The sequence below is a fragment of the Amphiura filiformis genome, chromosome 10 (assembly GCF_039555335.1).
Source record: "Amphiura filiformis chromosome 10, Afil_fr2py, whole genome shotgun sequence".
Lineage (NCBI taxonomy): Eukaryota > Metazoa > Echinodermata > Ophiuroidea > Amphilepidida > Amphiuridae > Amphiura > Amphiura filiformis.
This window is the reverse complement of record NC_092637.1, coordinates 12,794,637-12,813,934: the sequence shown is the minus strand read 5'-3', so window position 1 is coordinate 12,813,934 and position 19,298 is coordinate 12,794,637. Positions and strand designations below refer to the sequence as shown.

General features: G+C 37.0%; 2 protein-coding genes across 2 annotated transcripts in view; both read left to right on the top strand.

Annotated features, from left to right (window-relative positions):
• The window catches only part of LOC140163227 (receptor-type tyrosine-protein phosphatase F-like), a 50,712-nt gene extending 42,060 nt beyond the window's left edge, over positions 1-8,652 (top strand). The window contains exons 19-22 of the mRNA XM_072186625.1: positions 6,519-6,635; positions 7,278-7,429; positions 7,979-8,114; positions 8,491-8,652. Coding sequence (XP_072042726.1) covers positions 6,519-6,635; positions 7,278-7,429; positions 7,979-8,114; positions 8,491-8,652 — 567 coding nt within the window. The remainder of the gene's footprint in view (positions 1-6,518; positions 6,636-7,277; positions 7,430-7,978; positions 8,115-8,490) is intronic.
• LOC140161677 (receptor-type tyrosine-protein phosphatase delta-like) overlaps positions 1-14,827 on the top strand; it is a 161,960-nt gene extending 147,133 nt beyond the window's left edge. The window contains exons 38-43 of the mRNA XM_072184977.1: positions 9,524-9,600; positions 10,150-10,284; positions 11,140-11,274; positions 11,511-11,665; positions 13,139-13,274; positions 13,586-14,827. Of these exons, the coding sequence (XP_072041078.1) occupies positions 9,524-9,600; positions 10,150-10,284; positions 11,140-11,274; positions 11,511-11,665; positions 13,139-13,274; positions 13,586-13,741 (794 nt within the window). The 3' untranslated portion in view covers positions 13,742-14,827. The remainder of the gene's footprint in view (positions 1-9,523; positions 9,601-10,149; positions 10,285-11,139; positions 11,275-11,510; positions 11,666-13,138; positions 13,275-13,585) is intronic.
• The last annotated feature ends 4,471 nt before the right edge of the window (positions 14,828-19,298 follow it).

The window sequence follows — 19,298 nt, the reverse complement described above, 5'->3', positions numbered from 1 at the left end:
CTGGGTCAATCTGTAAAACGGGGACCCCAAAAACGGGGACCCTAAAAATTTGTCAGAAGCTTTATGGGGTGATTTTAAGGGGTCCCCGTTTTTGGGGTCCCCGTTTTACAGATTACCCTTGGTCAATCTGTAAAACGGGGACCCTAAAAACGGGGACCCCAAAATTGTGTATATTGGACAATTATATAAGAAGTGCTTACTACTTTCATAAATTACATTTGTAATATTAGTATATCCATGGTGAATATTTTGTCGAGATTTGGAGACTCATCAGTCCTAAAATAGAGTGAAAAAATAGGGGTCCCCGTTTTTGGGGTCCCCGTTTTACAGATTACCCTGGGTCAATCTGTAAACGGGGACCCCAAAAACGGGGACCCCCTAAAAATTTGTCAGAAGCTTTATGGGGTGATTTTAGGGTCCCCAGTTTTTTGGGGTCCCCGTTTTACAGATTACCCTTGGTCAATCTGTAAAACGGGGACCCCAAAAACGGGGACCCCAAAATTGTGTATATTGGACAATTATATAAGAAGTGCTTACTACTTTCATAAATTACATTTGTAATATTAGTATATCCATGGTGAATATTTTGTCGAGATTTGGAGACTCATCAGTCCTAAAATAGAGTGAAAAATAGGGGTCCCCGTTTTGGGGTCCCCGTTTTACAGATTACCCTGGGTCAATCTGTAAAACGGGGACCCCAAAAACGGGGACCCCTAAAAATTTGTCAGAAGCTTTATGGGGTGATTTTAAGGGGTCCCCGTTTTTTTTTTTTCCGTTTTACAGATTACCCTTGGTCAATCTGTAAAACGGGGACCCTAAAAACGGGGACCCCAAAATTGTGTATATTGGACAATTATATAAGAAGTGCTTACTACTTTCATAAATTACATTTGTAATATTAGTATATCCATGGTGAATATTTTGTCGAGATTTGGAGACTCATCAGTCCTAAAATAGAGTGAAAAAATAGGGGTCCCCGTTTTGGGGTCCCCGTTTTACAGATTACCCTGGGTCAATCTGTAAAACAGGGACCCTAAAAACGGGGACCCCTAAAAATTTGTCAGAAGCTTTATGGGGTGATTTTAAGGGGTCCCCGTTTTGGGGTCCCCGTTTTACAGATTACCCTTGGTCAATCTGTAAAACGGGGACCCTAAAAACGGGGACCCCAAAATTGTGTATATTGGACAATTATATAAGAAGTGCTTACTACTTTCATAAATTACATTTGTAATATTAGTATATCCATGGTGAATATTTTGTCGAGATTTGGAGACTCATCAGTCCTAAAATAGAGTGAAAAAATAGGTCCCCGTTTTGGGGTCCCCGTTTTACAGATTACCCTGGGTCAATCTGTAAAACGGGGACCCTAAAAACGGGGACCCCTCAAAATTTGTCAGAAGCTTTATGGGGTGATTTTAGGGGTCCCCGTTTTGGGGTCCCCGTTTTACAGATTACCCTTGGTCAATCTGTAAAACGGGGACCCTAAAACGGGGACCCCAAAATTGTGTATATTGGACAATTATATAAGAAGTGCTTACTACTTTCATAAATTACATTTGTAATATTAGTATATCCATGGTGAATATTTTGTCGAGATTTGGAGACTCATCAGTCCTAAAATAGAGTGAAAAAATGGGGTCCCAGTTTTGGGGTCCCCGTTTTACAGATTACCCTGGGTCAATCTGTAAAACGGGGACCCCAAAACGGGGACCCCTAAAATTTGTCAGAAGCTTTATGGGGTGATTTTAAGGGGTCCCCGTTTTTGGGGTCCCCGTTTTACAGATTACCCTTGGTCAATCTGTAAAACGGGGACCCTAAAAACGGGGACCCCAAAATTGTGTATATTGGACAATTATATAAGAAGTGCTTACTACTTTCATAAATTACATTTGTAATATTAGTATATCCATGGTGAATATTTTGTCGAGATTTGGAGACTCATCAGTCCTACAATAGAGTGAAAAAATAGGGGTCCCCGTTTTGGGGTCCCCGTTTTACAGATTACCCTGGGTCAATCTGTAAAACGGGGACCCCAAAAAACGGGGACCCCCTAAAAATTTGTCAGAAGCTTTATGGGGTGATTTTAAGGGGCCCCCGTTTTTGGGGTCCCCGTTTTACAGATTACCCTTGGTCAATCTGTAAAACGGGGACCCTAAAAACGGGGACCCAAAATTGTGTATATTGGACAATTATATAAGAAGTGCTTACTACTTTCATAAATTACATTTGTAATATTAGTATATCCATGGTGAATATTTTGTCGAGATTTGGAGACTCATCAGTCCTAAAATAGAGTGAAAAATAGGGGTCCCCGTTTTGGGGTCCCCGTTTTACAGATTACCCTGGGTCAATCTGTAAAACGGGGACCCCAAAAACGGGGACCCCTAAAAATTTGTCAGAAGCTTTATGGGGTGATTTTAAGGGGTCCCCGTTTTTGGGGTCCCCGTTTTACAGATTACCCTTGGTCAATCTGTAAAACGGGGACCCTAAAACGGGGACCCCAAAATTGTGTATATTGGACAATTATATAAGAAGTGCTTACTACTTTCATAAATTACATTTGTAATATTAGTATATCCATGGTGAATATTTTGTCGAGATTTGGAGACTCATCAGTCCTAAAATAGAGTGAAAAATAGGGGTCCCCGTTTTGGGGTCCCCGTTTTACAGATTACCCTGGGTCAATCTGTAAAACGGGGACCCCTAAAAACGGGGACCCCTAAAATTTGTCAGAAGCTTTATGGGGTGATTTTAAGGGGTCCCCGTTTTGGGGTCCCCGTTTTACAGATTACCCTTGGTCAATCTGTAAAACGGGGACCCTAAAACGGGGACCCCAAAATTGTGTATATTGGACAATTATATAAGAAGTGCTTACTACTTTCATAAATTACATTTGTAATATTAGTATATCCATGGTGAATATTTTGTCGAGATTTGGAGACTCATCAGTCCTAAAATAGAGTGAAAAAATAGGGGTCCCCGTTTTTGGGGTCCCCGTTTTACAGATTACCCTGGGTCAATCTGTAAAACGGGGACCCCAAAACGGGGACCCCTAAAAATTTGTCAGAAGCTTTATGGGGTGATTTTAAGGGGTCCCCGTTTTTGGGGTCCCCGTTTTACAGATTACCCTTGGTCAATCTGTAAAACGGGGACCCTAAAACGGGGACCCCAAAATTGTGTATATTGGACAATTATATAAGAAGTGCTTACTACTTTCATAAATTACATTTGTAATATTAGTATATCCATGGTGAATATTTTGTCGAGATTTGGAGACTCATCAGTCCTAAAATAGAGTGAAAAAATAGGGGTCCCCGTTTTTGGGGTCCCGTTTTACAGATTACCCTGGGTCAATCTGTAAAACAGGGGGACCCCAAAAACGGGGACCCCTAAAAATTTGTCAGAAGCTTTATGGGGTGATTTTAGGGGTCCCCGTTTTTGGGGTCCCCGTTTTACAGATTACCCTTGGTCAATCTGTAAAACGGGGACCCTAAAAACGGGGACCCTAAAAATTGTGTATATTGGACAATTATATAAGAAGTGCTTACTACTTTCATAAATTACATTTGTAATATTAGTATATCCATGGTGAATATTTTGTCGAGATTTGGAGACTCATCAGTCCTACAATAGAGTGAAAAAATAGGGGTCCCCGTTTTTGGGGTCCCCGTTTTACAGATTACCCTGGGTCAATCTGTAAAACGGGGACCCCTAAAAACGGGGACCCCTAAAATTTGTCAGAAGCTTTATGGGGTGATTTTAAGGGGTCCCCGTTTTTGGGGTCCCCGTTTTACAGATTACCCTTGGTCAATCTGTAAAACGGGGACCCTAAAAACGGGGACCCCAAAATTGTGTATATTGGACAATTATATAAGAAGTGCTTACTACTTTCATAAATTACATTTGTAATATTAGTATATCCATGGTGAATATTTTGTCGAGATTTGGAGACTCATCAGTCCTAAAATAGAGTGAAAAATAGGGGTCCCCGTTTTTGGGGTCCCCGTTTTACAGATTACCCTGGGTCAATCTGTAAAACGGGGACCCTAAAAAACGGGGCTCCCCTAAAAATTTGTCAGAAGCTTTATGGGGTGATTTTAAGGGGTCCCCGTTTTTGGGGTCCCCGTTTTACAGATTACCCTTGGTCAATCTGTAAAACGGGGACCCTAAAACTGGGGACCCCAAAATTGTGTATATTGGACAATTATATAAGAAGTGCTTACTACTTTCATAAATTACATTTGTAATATTAGTATATCCATGGTGAATATTTTGTCGAGATTTGGAGACTCATCAGTCCTAAAATAGAGTGAAAAATAGGGGTCCCCGTTTTGGGGTCCCCGTTTTACAGATTACCCTGGGTCAATCTGTAAAACGGGGACCCCAAAGTTGAAAAACGGGGACCCCCCTAGAAATTTGTCAGAAGCTTTATGGGGTGATTTTAAGGGGTCCCCGTTTTCGGGGTCCCCGTTTTGGGGTCCCCGTTTTCGGGGTCCCCGTTTTATATACTCCCGTCCACCAAATGGCTTCAATCGGGCCTTCATTTTGCAAATGTTTCTCACTTCTGAGGAGCCACACCACCCCACCAGACACACCCTACGACGCGATGGCCGATTCATGGCCATTATTTACATTTTCTACATCCGCCACTGACTGGCCCCACCTTCAAAATCGTTCTGCCGCCGCTGCGTGTATTGATGTCATTGCGTCGACTACTTCTGCCACTCTTGTTGTTTATCGCTTCAGCTGTATTTATTGAAATTATTTTCTTTTAACAGGGCATGTATGAACAAAAACAGTATATTGCAAGTCAAGGTATGTATCTGAATGTTCAAGTCAATTCGTTTTCGATCAGTTAATACCAAATAGCCAGGCATCGTTACATTCAAACAAAGGCATTAACGTATTAGAATGCAGTGTACGACGTAAACGCAATAATGGAGTCAATCAATATCTATTATTTGAAAAAAAGTATTGATTATACTGTGCTAAGATATGCATTTATTTGAAAAGTGAAGTGAATTTTGTTACTTCAGGTCCTAACACGGCATCGAATAGTGACTTCTGGCGGATGGTGTGGCAGTACAATGTCAGGAAAATTGTCATGCTCACAAATTTGGTAGAAAATGCTAAGGTATGGCAATTATTTTAATGATCCAGCAAACACAAAAACGTTTTAAAAACGTTTTAAATAAGTTATATTTTGGCTTTTGGTTTAAGTAAAAACGTTTTAATAACATTGAAATGTCGGGTTATATAAAGGTCATGATAACGTTTTAAAATGTTTTGTATGAAAACACACTACAACAATATTTTTAAATGTTTTCAAAAAATGTTATAGTAAACTATTTTGGCAAACATTTTTGCCAAATATTGTGTCAATACTTAAATAACATTATGTAAAAATGTTTGAACCCAGCAAACACAGAAATGTTCTTAAAATGTTTTTTCAAAACCTTTTAATAACATTTAAATGTCGGGTTATATAAAGGTCATGAAAACGTTTTTAAAACGTTATTGAAAATATTTTGGGCAAACATTTTTCGCAAAATATTTTTTCAACCCCAAAATAACATTCTGTTTAAAATGTTTTGTATCAAGTTTTCAAGAATGTTTTTGGAATGTTATTAAAACGTTTTTATACCCTTTATATAACCCGACCTTTAAACGTTTTCTGTAAAACATTTTTGTTTGCTGAGCAGTAGATTATCAAAAATGTTTTTTAAGGTTATGAAAACGTTTTATACTCTTAATATACCCTTTATATAACCCGACATTTAAACGTTTTCTGACAACCTTTTATAACCTTTTGCGAATGATGTCGAAAACGTTTTGTGTTTGCTGGGATGTTTATTGCGAAATTGTATATTACTTTACCAACCCACCAGCAATCAATCAATCTTCATATGCCCCCGAGATAACCAATGGGCTATTCCACTTGAAATCCACACACACCCTTATGGAAGACATGACCTTAATCTCCAACACAGGGGATGTGGATATCAAATGGAGTCACCCATTCAGGCAACCCAATTCACACTCCCTGTGTAGCAGATTGAGGTTATGTCTTTCATAAGGGGTGCATGGATGTCAATTCAATTGGAATAGCCCAATACTCAATGTGCCAAGAATTTAGGGTAAATGTGACCCAGATGTGGAGTCGGGTATAATTGATGACAGAATTAAAAAGACTAGTTTGCGTATGACATCCTGTCAACCAGGCCAACAATGTCGTACTGCGTAGGTCAGCAACCAATCACACAGCCCTATGATGTCAGACGCAAACTAGTCTAGTCTTCTTAATTCGGTCTTCAATATCATACCTCTGAGAGTTTATTCAGCTTTCCAGGAAGTGACCTGTGTGTGAGAAAGTGGGCAGTTGTTAAAATTTGTTACGTATTATTGTCTATAGTAAGGTTGAATTGTTTAGTTGAACCCCTCTTTTCTGCTAAATCGTTGGTAAAATATGATAAATTGTTTCAGGGATCTATAACGTTATGCCTACTTTTGCCTGTTAGATAAAATGTGACCAGTACTGGCCAGAAAAGGCTACTCAGTATGGAGACGTAACGGTGATTCCTACAGGAGAGGAGAAATTTGATGATTACGTTATCAGAACTTTCACCATTCAACCAGTAAGGACATCATTCAGGGAGCTATATGTAACTTTAGGGAAGGGTTTACTTTGACCTACTAAGGAACGATTTTGTAGAAAAAGGAAGAATGTTAAATACCTATTCTGTGAACGTGTATTAATAATATTTGTATATGACGTCCAACGTCCTCTAAACAAAGCAAATTGTGGTTGCTCTAAATCACCTATTCTTGATAGCTCTATACATTGGGCGACACCACACGTGAGGTAATATGTGCTCTAATGGGCACTTCTTGGATACGCATCAATGTCTCAACGTCTTACGGTATCGCGCCATGAGAGCCTTGCACACTCACGCACTGCGTCACGCTATAACGGACTTACAGGAACCGCGCACACCACGAGATCACTTTACATATGGGAATCTGAGTGCCGTGTAGACATTATCGATACGGAAGTGCACATTGATGTGGATCTCGCTCCGATCTGGAGTTGCCATTATAACAACACAAATAGTTTGCGAACATTTAATGAGATTATCCCCACCACTTTATTGTATAGCTGAATTGACACCGGTGGTCCTCAGTTCCACTGACTCATACCTTTTTCTCAATATTTCATTTTCTCACACTATATTTCAAACCCTTCATAACTACAAGTAATAAGTGACTTTGCTTTTCAGGTAACAGATGGCGAGGTTCGTATGGTGTCCCAGTATCATTTCACATCATGGCCTGATATGGGAGTTCCTCAAGCGCCGCCTTTACTTCGTTTTATGAAGCGGGTCGACAAAGACATATTTGAGAATGCCGGACCAATGATAGTCCACTGCAGGTATAGCAGCATATAAAAATAGGTGTTTTCAGACAAATAAAAACTTCATAAGAGCATTAGTATATTTCTCTAATTGAGAATGTCGACTGTTACAAAATGCTTAACACTCATAATTTAGTTTCCTATACATTAAATGAGTTACAATTATGTGAACACATCATTTTTCTCTATACAGATTTAGGGATGGCTTTAATGAAGTCAAAGAGTCTCTTTCAATGACTAACCCCGGGGACTAACCCATCCAAAGGACTATTTTTGCATACAGGAGGTTACACCTCATTGAACCGTTTAGTTTTACGAAAAGAAACCGCAAACTTTTAGGTCTGGTACAAAGCCCCTCATCCACAAAACAACCCCAAGGGTGAATGATACTTAGCTCTTATACCAAGTCGTTTTATCACCGGTGGACATAAACCAGAACAATTCTATGAGATGCGTGGCAGTTTAATATTTGCCCGTTCGAGCCTTTGAGGGATTTCTAGCATATCATGGTGGCAACATTCTTTATTAGTCTGACTCCTGGTCATTGTATTACTTCCAATTTCCCAGTGCCGGGGTTGGGCGAACAGGTTCATACCTCGTTATCAAAGCTATGATGGAGCAAGCCAAACAAGAGGGCGCTGTTGACGTATATTCGTATGTGTCAAAGATGAGGAATAATAGAATGAAAATGGTTCAAACTGCGGTAAGTTATAATATTCGCTGCGACCTCTGTTTGGATGTAATTTCTGCATCCTTTTATTTGGCATAACAAGAAGCAGCTTTTTAGCGAAATTAGTTGTCGATATGATTTGTTGTAAGTGACCTAACATTTTAAATTAATGTTTTCTCTTTTAATGGCGCCTGGTAGCTTTAGTTTTATTAAATCTTGCACAAAAGGACTTTGATTAATACTTGTACTCGGATCCAAAGTGTGTCTTCCATGGACCAACCATTAAGAACAAGCGTAACGATACACCATTTTCAAACCCAAATGATATGCTGGTATGAGTAAGAATGTGCCATTTGCGCTTGGTAATCATGCTTTTGACAAAATAACGGTAATCGTGTTCATTACACAGCTACAATATCAGTTCATTTTTGACGTCCTGCTGGAGGCTCTCATTTGTGATGATACTTCAATTCATAAAGATTCGTTCGAAGAAGAATTCACGAAATTAAAGAAGATCAATCCAAAGACGAAGAAATCTAGAATAGAAGAGCAGTTCCAGGTATTTGAATAAGCTTTGTTTGTTATGGTGTTGTTTCGATAGTATTATGTTTGTTTTTGGCATCAAAGTGCACCCTAGTACATAATTTCCCTTTTAACTATAGCAGTTGGCTTGAATACAATGCAACATTCAAATACATATGCAAGACATTGAATTGTGACCTTTTTCACTGTATCCCCATAGTCAAAGTTCGGGGTAATTTTGCTAATATATAAGCTTGGTGCAATAGGTCTGGACTATGGACTTTCCATGAACCCAAACGTGTCCCTTACGGACCAAGCTAGGTAGACGCAAAAATTAGTAGGGGAGGGGTTCTTTTATCAACATAACATTACATTTCCACCTTAGTGACTTGGTGCACAAGAAACATAAAAAAAAAAAATAGCTCTGTGCACAAATTAGAATCATAGCAGTGACATTCTGACTTGAATGCAATACTTATATTCTTTCAGACTTTGGAGAAGATAACTACATTTCCAAAAGCTGAAAAGTGTGCAGGAGGGTTAAAAGAAGAGAACGTATCGAAGAACCGATTTCCTGATATCGTGCCTAGTAAGTATTTCCATAGTCATTTTATATTCTATATTGAAAATTATGGGCATCCCCATAAAAGAGTTATAAATTAGTTATAGGCAAGTGTCATTTAAATGCAAAGCCATCAATCAATAATTGAAATATGTAAACGAATGAATAATACTTATTCATCTGTAGGCTACAACAATCGATTTTAGTTTCCAACAAGTAAGAGCTTTAAAAAAGGAAAGGAAAATAGTTCAAACGGCCCATTTCGAGTTCTATCGCACATTTGTGCCAATGTAGCTGAGAACGTGCCGAGAACCGTAGCTGACTCGGGGTTCCTCTTTTTTTTTTGTTCTTTTCACAGCTGATAGTTCTCGCCCATATCTGATGACCCAAGTAGACAACAGCAGTACCAACTACATCAACGCTGCATATATCGATGTGAGATAATTGATCTGATCTTACTCTATTGGTAGGGAAGTTAAATGAAACATGGGAAGGAAACCTAAAATCATATCCGTGTTAACTTTCTGGTACCCCATCTATTTGACACCCACCATGGCATTTGACACCCACCATGGCATAGAATGAAAATAATGACTATTGCCATTGGCCTCTCGTTTTGCCATTCCCTCACCAACCATGGAACATGAACTAATCATTCTGGCTCATGTTATAAATGTTGTGGTTGCTGAGGGAGAAATGCTAATCTAACAAAAGTCTCACGCTTGATCATGTTCATGATGTTGGCGTTACTTTATTGAAACAGAGGAAGAGACTTACGCATCATACACTGGAACATGGAAACATTCAAACATTACAGCTAACTTGTTACTTTATTGCTTACCTTTCTAATATCACATTTTTTTACTTGTATTCACAATGTTACAAATTTACATGAGATTAATCTTAGTGGATACATGTTTTTGTATCATCATAACATGTTGCGGTATCATCATATCATGTTCCCGTATCATGTACCGTTTACAGGGTACCCAGATGAGCACACAACACATTGTCACGCAAATGCCTCTTCCAGGCACGGTAGCTGATATCTGGCGTATGATGTATGACTACAAGTTCTCTTCAATTGTAATGCTCAACACCTTGGACAAGCAAGACCCGGTAGGTTTTTACCCACTTTCTTTCTTCTTCTTTTCCAATTTTCCTTACTTGCATTAGAAGCTATTAGAGGCAAGCCTTTGTTTCAGTGATTGTTGCTATATTATATCAAAGAGATATCCAGGTCAATTAACATGATTAAAAGGATTATAACGAGATTCCATAGTTCAAGCCCAATAAAACACTGTTGACGTTGTGACGACCTTCTGTTTACCGCAATGCATGCTGGTTGAAGGATTGATTTGATGTTTTATAGTTTTTCCGTTGCAATTAATGAACGTTGCAATTTCAATCTCCGCTGAGATTTCTCAAAAATGATCATATGTGCTGGTCTTTGTTCTTCTTGACCTTCTTTCGCAACGGCATTTTTGAAGTTGAAATATTTTTATGGTATGTTTAGTAGATCCACGAAAAAGGTTAATCCCAAAATTTCAGTTGATTTTGATTTTGCGTTTGCGAGTTATGAATGATTATGTATATTGCATTTCTTTATAGGACACTGTGCTGTAATTTTTTTCTGTTAACCTTGTTAACAGAATGTAAATACAAATTTTACGATATTTTTGCTAAGCGAGTGATTCTACAAGAAATGTTTGGTACACAAACTTTATATAGGATTCCGGTTGTAAATTTCTCATCTTTTATGTTGAGAAAAGTGGGGGCGAGGCTATGATTAACGAAATGCCCATTTAAGTCCACGTTTACAATTACATTTCCATCGGGCCCTAAGTCCAAAACCGAAACCGATTTAGAAAATACAAGAATTGCAATCATAAAATCATTACAATCATAGATTCGAGTATAGTTTGAAATCGGGTGTTTTTTCAAATACAAAATCATTATATTTCTGTGTGTCAGTCTATGATCAAGTATTGGCCAGATAAAGGGGACACCATCACCTTTGGACCACTAACAATTGAATGTACCGAAGAGGACACCAGTGTGAATGACTTAGTAATAAGAACATTCATAGTCTCCAAAGGAAAACAAAAGGTATTGTGAATTTTCATATTTCATTATGTAGATACCAACACAAACTTTGGGATGTAGATTATTATACGTACTTCCCCTTTGTGCGCTAGCTCGTAATGAGTATGATCCGCGGACAACCTCCAATTAGATACACTGTGGTGATAGTGTTTGTATTAATTTACGTTCTTATATTTTAAAATAACTCTTAAACCCTACACTATCCAATGACAATACATCTCGTTTTGTACACTTTTTAGAGTGAAGAAAGCAGGAGAATCAGTCAGTTTGCTCTCCAAAACTGGCCTTCCAAAGACGATAAACCTGAATCACCAGACTCTGTTCTGGCTTTGATAGAGTGTCTCGACCAATGGCAGAAAGATAGTAACAACCTACGTGTAGCCGTTCATTGCATGTAAGATTTTATTCAAGGTTATTGAAAATCAAAGCTTGTTTCTTTTGTATTTGACAACGATTAGATTTCTTAAAGAAAAATTTACACGCTAGTTATGCCCATCGTTCAAGTATGATAATCTTTTTACTTATTCGATGTAGAAGTGATGTAACACGATTAATTACCAAAGCGACCAGTCCACACTATTTCTACGGCGAATAGAGGTTATCCGTGTTCTATAAGCTGTATATCCTCAAATAAAGACTGTTATACCTTGTTTAGGATTTTCAAAAGTAGTACCTGCATGTGCAACCATAACTGTTTCAAAATAGCCCGCCAAAGTCATGCAGGTAACTCCGAGGTCGTGCGTTGAATTGGTTTGAATGAGGAATACTACGGGAGAAGTCACACATGAGTAATGTGGATACCCTCTATTGCAATAAAGAAATTATATCCACTTGTAGACTCTCACAATATTATAATGCTCGTTCCAGGGCACTTAGCCTTCTTACCGTCGTGATTATCACATAGTGACGAATATTAGACACAATATAAACCGTCCTAGTCTGTATCCCCTTGTATCATATTGACTACAGAGGGCGATGTTATAGAAAATTTTATGATACAGAACCGTTTTTGCCATTGTTATCAACCGTAAGAGTAATCTGCAACTCGTCTGTATTCGGTATTATTATTATTTATATCAGGCTTTTGAGCGATACAATAAAACTGTATAAAGTACAATATTTACAAAATACCCGGATGCAATACAATATTTTGTAAATATTGTACGCGTATCGAGTTACCATGGTGACAGCACAACGCGTCATGATACAAAAGCACAACATTACAGACATCGTAACGGCTCACAGGAGATTTCGTACTGTATAAACAAGTAAAATCACAAACTTAATTCGCAGCAATTCTGGATGATGATAACCTTAGGAAATATAATCCACATCTACAAATAAACCTTTATATAAGTATTCCTAAAATGTCTTTGGAGAGTAAAGAGTAGAAAACAAGAGGGTCAAAAGGTAAGCGTATATTACTATAGGCCTACACATTGGTTAAACCTGGTGGATAGGTAAGCTTAAATTTTCATTTTACCGCATAGCAAAAGTCTGATATAAATAATATTAATAATATTGAATGGCTTATTTTCGTGTGATACAAGAATATATTGCACTCGATAGAAAAACATTCTTGTATCACACTCAAAGCCATTCAATATTATATAATTATTGACAATATTAGAACAGAAAGCTGCAAACTTGAGGATATTAGTTTAACAACAATAAATGGGGATCAAATTGTCAAAATGTTATCTTTTATATTACTTTAAATGTTTAGAATGTCTTATATAATATTCCATTTTCACCACATTTCATCATAGTTAACAGTAGAATCATCACTGAAAGTTAACAGGTCTTTCTTATTATTTTTCTCATCATACATGGTTTACAATCGATTTTTTCTTTATATTTCAAATAGCAATGGAGTCGGAGCATCATGTGCATTTCTTGCAATCATGTTAATTATTGAACAACTGGACAAAGACGACGACATTGATGTATTTCGAGCCGTGAGGAGACTTCGATTGGTCAGACCACAAGCTGTTCAAAAGCTGGTAGGAAAGAAGCTGTTTCATTTCATTTGTGATTTAATTTTTTCTTCATATTAGGCTAAACATAATACATATGTAGGTAAAATTTGTAAGACCTCGTTTTTTAAATAAAAAAACTTAAACGCACGTCATCATCATCACCAATTACATTTAACATCATATTTTCAGCGTTACACAAATTTTTTTTTAAAAGAAATAGATATGCTCGTGTTTTTTATTTGCACGAAAAGTGTGATTTTTGAGAGATTGCTTTCTAGTGATCTCTTGATCAGACTGAAGTCCAAATAATCATTTCATTTTCGTTTTACACCAAGGCCCAGTATACATTCTGTTACGAGGCAATCCAAGCCTATCTGGAGCGGTCAAGTGGCATATATGAGAACTACACAGGGCAGATGAGAACAGATGAACAACCAAAGACTGAAGGGGATGAGACGGACAAGGATATATATGCAAACGTGTTTGATTGATTTTGTCGTAACCCGTTTGAAACAAAGACTCAAATTTGAGTACCTGTACAAAATGGCCATAGCAGAGGCCTGTTTATAATTATTTTCAGCTAAATGAATGTAGCATTTATATAATGAATATGCACCTTGGTCTGGGGCGGACATTTTATAAATAAATTTAGAAGAGCAGCAACGACACCACATGCATTACATTCCAGATGTTAAATCTACATCATATGCAAAATTTGAGGAAAAATGGACGAGTCCATTTTATTTTATGGCCATTTGTCTATAACTGATCTTCACATGTAGCCCTATGGAGAGAGTGCCCGTTGAGGGCGCTATAACCCCCATTTTAGGAACAAAAATGTGATTTAAAAAAAAACGGACTCGTGCAAATTTTCTAAAATTTTCAAAGTATGTAGTATTAACATGTAGAAATATAATCAAGTAGTTGCCGTACCTGCTCTTCTCCGAAATGATAATGAAACCTAGAGGGCATACTATTTAAACGACTGAGCTAAAGGAAAATATTGTATTAATAAAAATGCATTTAATGTAATAAGTAAAAGTTAATGGAGCCAACGTTGTTTGGTCTATCGACCAACCATCGATGATTGGTTATCATATATTCATTATAATTATGGCACAGCATCTAATTTGGCTTGGAGCTATCGATGACCCCTCTTACGTGTCTGGGTGGTAAAAGTAGTGACACTGCCATACTGTATGGAACTCCCCTTCCAGAAAAGATGGTTTAATTACGACAAATTGCAATTTGGGTTCTCGCCTTCGGAGTTTTTTCTTTGTATCTTTTGCGTCACCACAAGTGGGATCTGCTTAAAAACCATACAATAGTGCGTCTCTGTTAACATCAAAAAAGGAAGTGGCACGTTCAATAACGACTATTAGAATAGTTTTAGTTGATAACATTGTATATTACTTAATTGACCGGAATTTAGGGTCTGTTCTGTTATGAGTGATGATTAACCAGCATATATGGGAAGCACTTTGGGGGGGGGCAATGACTGTGTTTGTATAGGTATCTAAAAGGACAAACGTGTGGAAAATGGTCAGTGAACATAACAAAACAACATAGTCATATACAGTAAGCCAAAAAATTAAGGTACCAGTTATGTTCACCTCCTGTATATCCTAAACAAAGATAGATATGTCATAATTGGAACCAGCAGCCAATAGCTGCATCTTTTAGCTCGAATTTAAGACCTCATTTGTTGAATTTGTTCAAGAAAAAAAGACACGGCGATCCCAAAACCCAAGGAAGATACCAATTTAAAAGTTGCAGTTTGCTCCATTGCAAGCCCTATTGATTAGTACACAAAGCGTTCATGAACAAGAGAACTAGCGCTGCGCTTCCATTGATTAGCGCGTTAAAACTAGCGTCGTGCTTTCATTGATTAGAACACAAAAGTGCAACTTTTGATTTCGTTTCTTCATTAGGTTTTAGATCACTGTTTCTTTAACTCTCAAGCAATTTCAACAAGTAAGGTCTTAAATTAGAGCTAAAGAATACATGTATTGGCTGCTTGTTTTAATTTTGACATTTTTTTCTTTATTTAGGATATACATGGGTAAACACAACCGGTACCTTAATTTTTTGGCTTACTGTATATTCAGAGTAAACGTTTTTTTCACCAAGATATCGTGTGCTAATAGCCAAATGTGTTGAGATGATTGTGATTGAGGTCCGGAATCAGCTTAAATGTCATAAACTGACATCACAAATTTTTTTTTAAAAATTGTAGGCAACATATACGTTGGTCGGAAAATGTGAAAGGTCATGCAGATGTCAAATTTCAAAATTGCTGAGATCATTTTATAAACCACGTAAGAGTTGTTGTTTTTAAGTCATAAACAAAAGTTTTACGCTGTCATTGTCGGCACCACATTGGTTAAAACGCTTCGATTTTCATGGTCTTAAATTGTATTATTTTTGATAGCAATTGTATCAAAAACAAAGAATAGTTTGCACCATGCATTATTACATAATATAGGTGACCTTTTTGCTTAGAACGCAAGCACTATACGTCGCAGATGGCTAAAATAAACTCTTTTGAATCGGTATTATCAGAGGAATAATTTTGTGTAGTTTGAATAAAACTGGACAAAATACCCGTTAAACCGTATTGACCTTGATCTATTAGGCGATGTTACCTGTGTAGCAACACATCCTAGATGGTACAAACTATTCTTACTTTTAATTGGTTTTTTTTTTGCAAGGCTAACAATTTGAGACAATTTGGGTTTAAATCGGAGTCTATAAAGCGACCTTTGACCTTTTTGAGCCATACTTCGTAGATAGATAGACTAAACTATACTTTATTTGAATCGTTTTAACCAGAGGAATACTTTGGTGTGGTATTAAACTAAAACCTTGATTGATTTTAAAATTTTGACCCATGATGACCTTTTAGGGCCATAACACTTTTTGGAGCAAGGTGTATTCTTGCCACCACAATTGTCTGGTATTTCAGGGTCTTCAGCAGAGTTATAACCTCGTTCCAAACCTTAATCATAAAAAGGAACACTTTTATACATTGTAATTGTGTGCATAATCACATGGTGTATATTACGTATTATAGAAAACGAATACGAAATTGTTAATGATAATACGAATTAGATTATTGTAACGATAAAAGTAAAGTAAAATATTACACTGATAATGACAATACACTTTGAAATTGATTCATAACGACTATTTTGGTGAATCCTCCTCCTTCAAAGAGTGAACATACGTGAAAGAAACGTAAAGTACTGAAACAAAATAATGGTAAGATACGTTTTTAGAGCCTTGCGAACTATTATTTGACGTATCAAATCCAGCATATAGGGCACTTCCTGGCACAATATTGAGATACAATTACCAACAATAAAAAATATTGTACCTAAAAGAGCAACAAATATGGACAATAGCCAAGCCGCACGATTTTAAAGCCGTGAAATATTATGTTTGTGCAAATTTAGGTAATAAATTAAACTTGCTGACATTTGATATTATTTTGCAATTTTTGGAACTGGAGAAAAAGCAGAAAACAAGAACTAACGTGAGAACAATAATTATTATAAATGGTTGACTTTTGGGACAAAATGAATTAATATGAGAATGTTTAGCCATGAGAATGTTTAGCCACAGCTGTAGACTTCTCCGTAGTCCACTTGCCAATTGTTCATACTTTGGCTGTTGCATTTAAGCTGAAAATTCTGATTCAATTAATTTGTGCACAATTGATAGATTTTCGCATCTGATCTTTTCAGTCACCGTACTCCCTCTGTTTGTTAGCTTCCCAAGTGGACTACTGACTTTGGATTGCGGTTTGCATGCTTAACACGGCTGTCTATGGATGAGATTGTCGGATTTCTGGCCTACTAAAATTGGCCATGATGTAATGCATCTTTAAATGGACCTGGCTTGTGATTTGTCGCCCAGATCTCATTATGGTTTATACCCTCCGGGCACCTGCCATTATCATTAATAACTACAGACTTGACATATAATATGGAATACTTTTTCGCAAAATGCCAAGACTAGTCTGGTAGAGGTCTGCATAAACGGCACGGGCTAAATATTAATTGGGGTGTGTCGGGAGATGGTGTCAAATAATTGTTTGACAGAAAATGTGCTTTCCATTAGTTTACATTATGGCGCTCATAATGTAGTGAATTAGCCTAAAATGGCGGATTTAAGGAGACTAAATTTGATATTTGTGGGGGTAAAATTTCTGAATTTGAGCAACATTATTCTGATATTATCAAATTCATTGAGGTTTGAAGCGATTTTACTGAACCTGAATACTAATAAGTGTTCGTCTGAACTGAAATGCATCTGTGATCTACCAGTTTTGAAAGTGGGAGGAGCTTTAAAAAATATGGCTCTTAAAAGTGGTACGCACTCAGAAAGTTTGAATGGTCCCCGGGGCCAAATGTTACAAACTTACTGTACACAAAGTAACAGTGTGAGTTCATTGGACAACCAAGAATCCACACGGTTGTTTTTGGACCGTAAGTTTATAACATTTGACCCCAGGGGGTCATTCAAACTTTTCTGAGTACGTACATCTTCTAAGTGCCCCCATTTTAAGCTCCTCCCCTGTTCATAAACTTGGTACATTGTAAGTGTATTTCAGCTGTGATGAATGTCAGTTGCTGACGAAGTTTAAGAAATATCACTTCAAACCCCTATAAATTTGATAATAACAGAACCATGTTGCATAACCTCTGAAATTGTGTCCCCACAAAGCTCAAATTCAGCCTCCCTAAATCCGCCATTTTAGGCAAATTCGCTACATTATGAGCACCATAATGTAAACATGTAGAAAGCACATTTTCTATCAAACAATTAGTTTACACCATCCCCCGACACACCCATTTAATATTTAGCCCGTGCGGTTTATGCAGACTCCGTCTAAACCAGTCTAGGAATTTTGCGAAAAATATTCCATAAAATGTCAAGTCTGTACATGGTACACAACTATACCGCCCTTTGTGTTGGCGGGAACATTCAACTCTCTGTAGGTGCATGAGCGCGTCTTGTACTTGCTTGAGGTTTAATTGGATTGATAAACAAGTATGATTGACAGTATGTGTGTTAGGGACCTTGCCCGTTCAAGTCCCGTTTAAAATTCAAAGTACATAGTCGATTTTTAACTCGGGCTTTCGCGAATAATAAACTGGCAGATTCTAAAATTAGAATTGTTCAGTATTGAAGTACCATTATAGTTATGCCATTATGATATGTTGCATTCAATAATATAAGCCTACGTATACTTTACTTTTACTGTCACAAATATAATTATATAAACTTTTTCATAACCATTTTATACTAGTATTTTGATGTAATATATATCAGAATAATTTCTAGTTCATCTGAATGCGTTCATCATGATTAATAACATATTTTTATTTATCAAAAATCGACTATGGCAAAGTCTACCACAGCTGCAGCCCTATCTATGTATCACATCTTCATAAATATTTTCAGTTTAGTTTGGTTATGCCCTATAGCGTGTTCTAAGATCTCATGCAAACACTCTTTCTGAACCTCTTTTGTAAGGCCGTATAAAATTAATGTTTTGGTTCTCGTCCAGAGGATTTTCATGAATTGATGAGGGAGGAGGTTTTTTTTTTTTTTTTTTTTCAATGTAAAATTAGCATTGTCAGTAGTTTTCGGTCTTCTCCAACAGTGCTCGAGGAAACGATGAGGCCCTTTTTTTTTTTTTTTTTTGATTCTGAGGGATAAACCCCCTAGAGTACCACAAAAAGACTTGGAAGTGATGCTTGTTCTCTAATAAACTTATTTATATGTATGAAGATTTCATTAATCATTCCAAAGTCAAAAAAAATTGAAAAAAATAAAAAAAAAAAAAAATCTGACAAATCCCAGAAATTGAGGAGGAGGGACGAGAACCAAAATATTAATTTTACACGGCCTAATAGGGCAAACTTTATGAAAAATTGTTTCTGGTATTGTATAAAACTATATAAACCTGATCAATTTTCTTTTTAGAGGAAGGCTCATTTTGAGACCAAAGTTTTTGCTGGTATTTCAATTTCTTCCCCA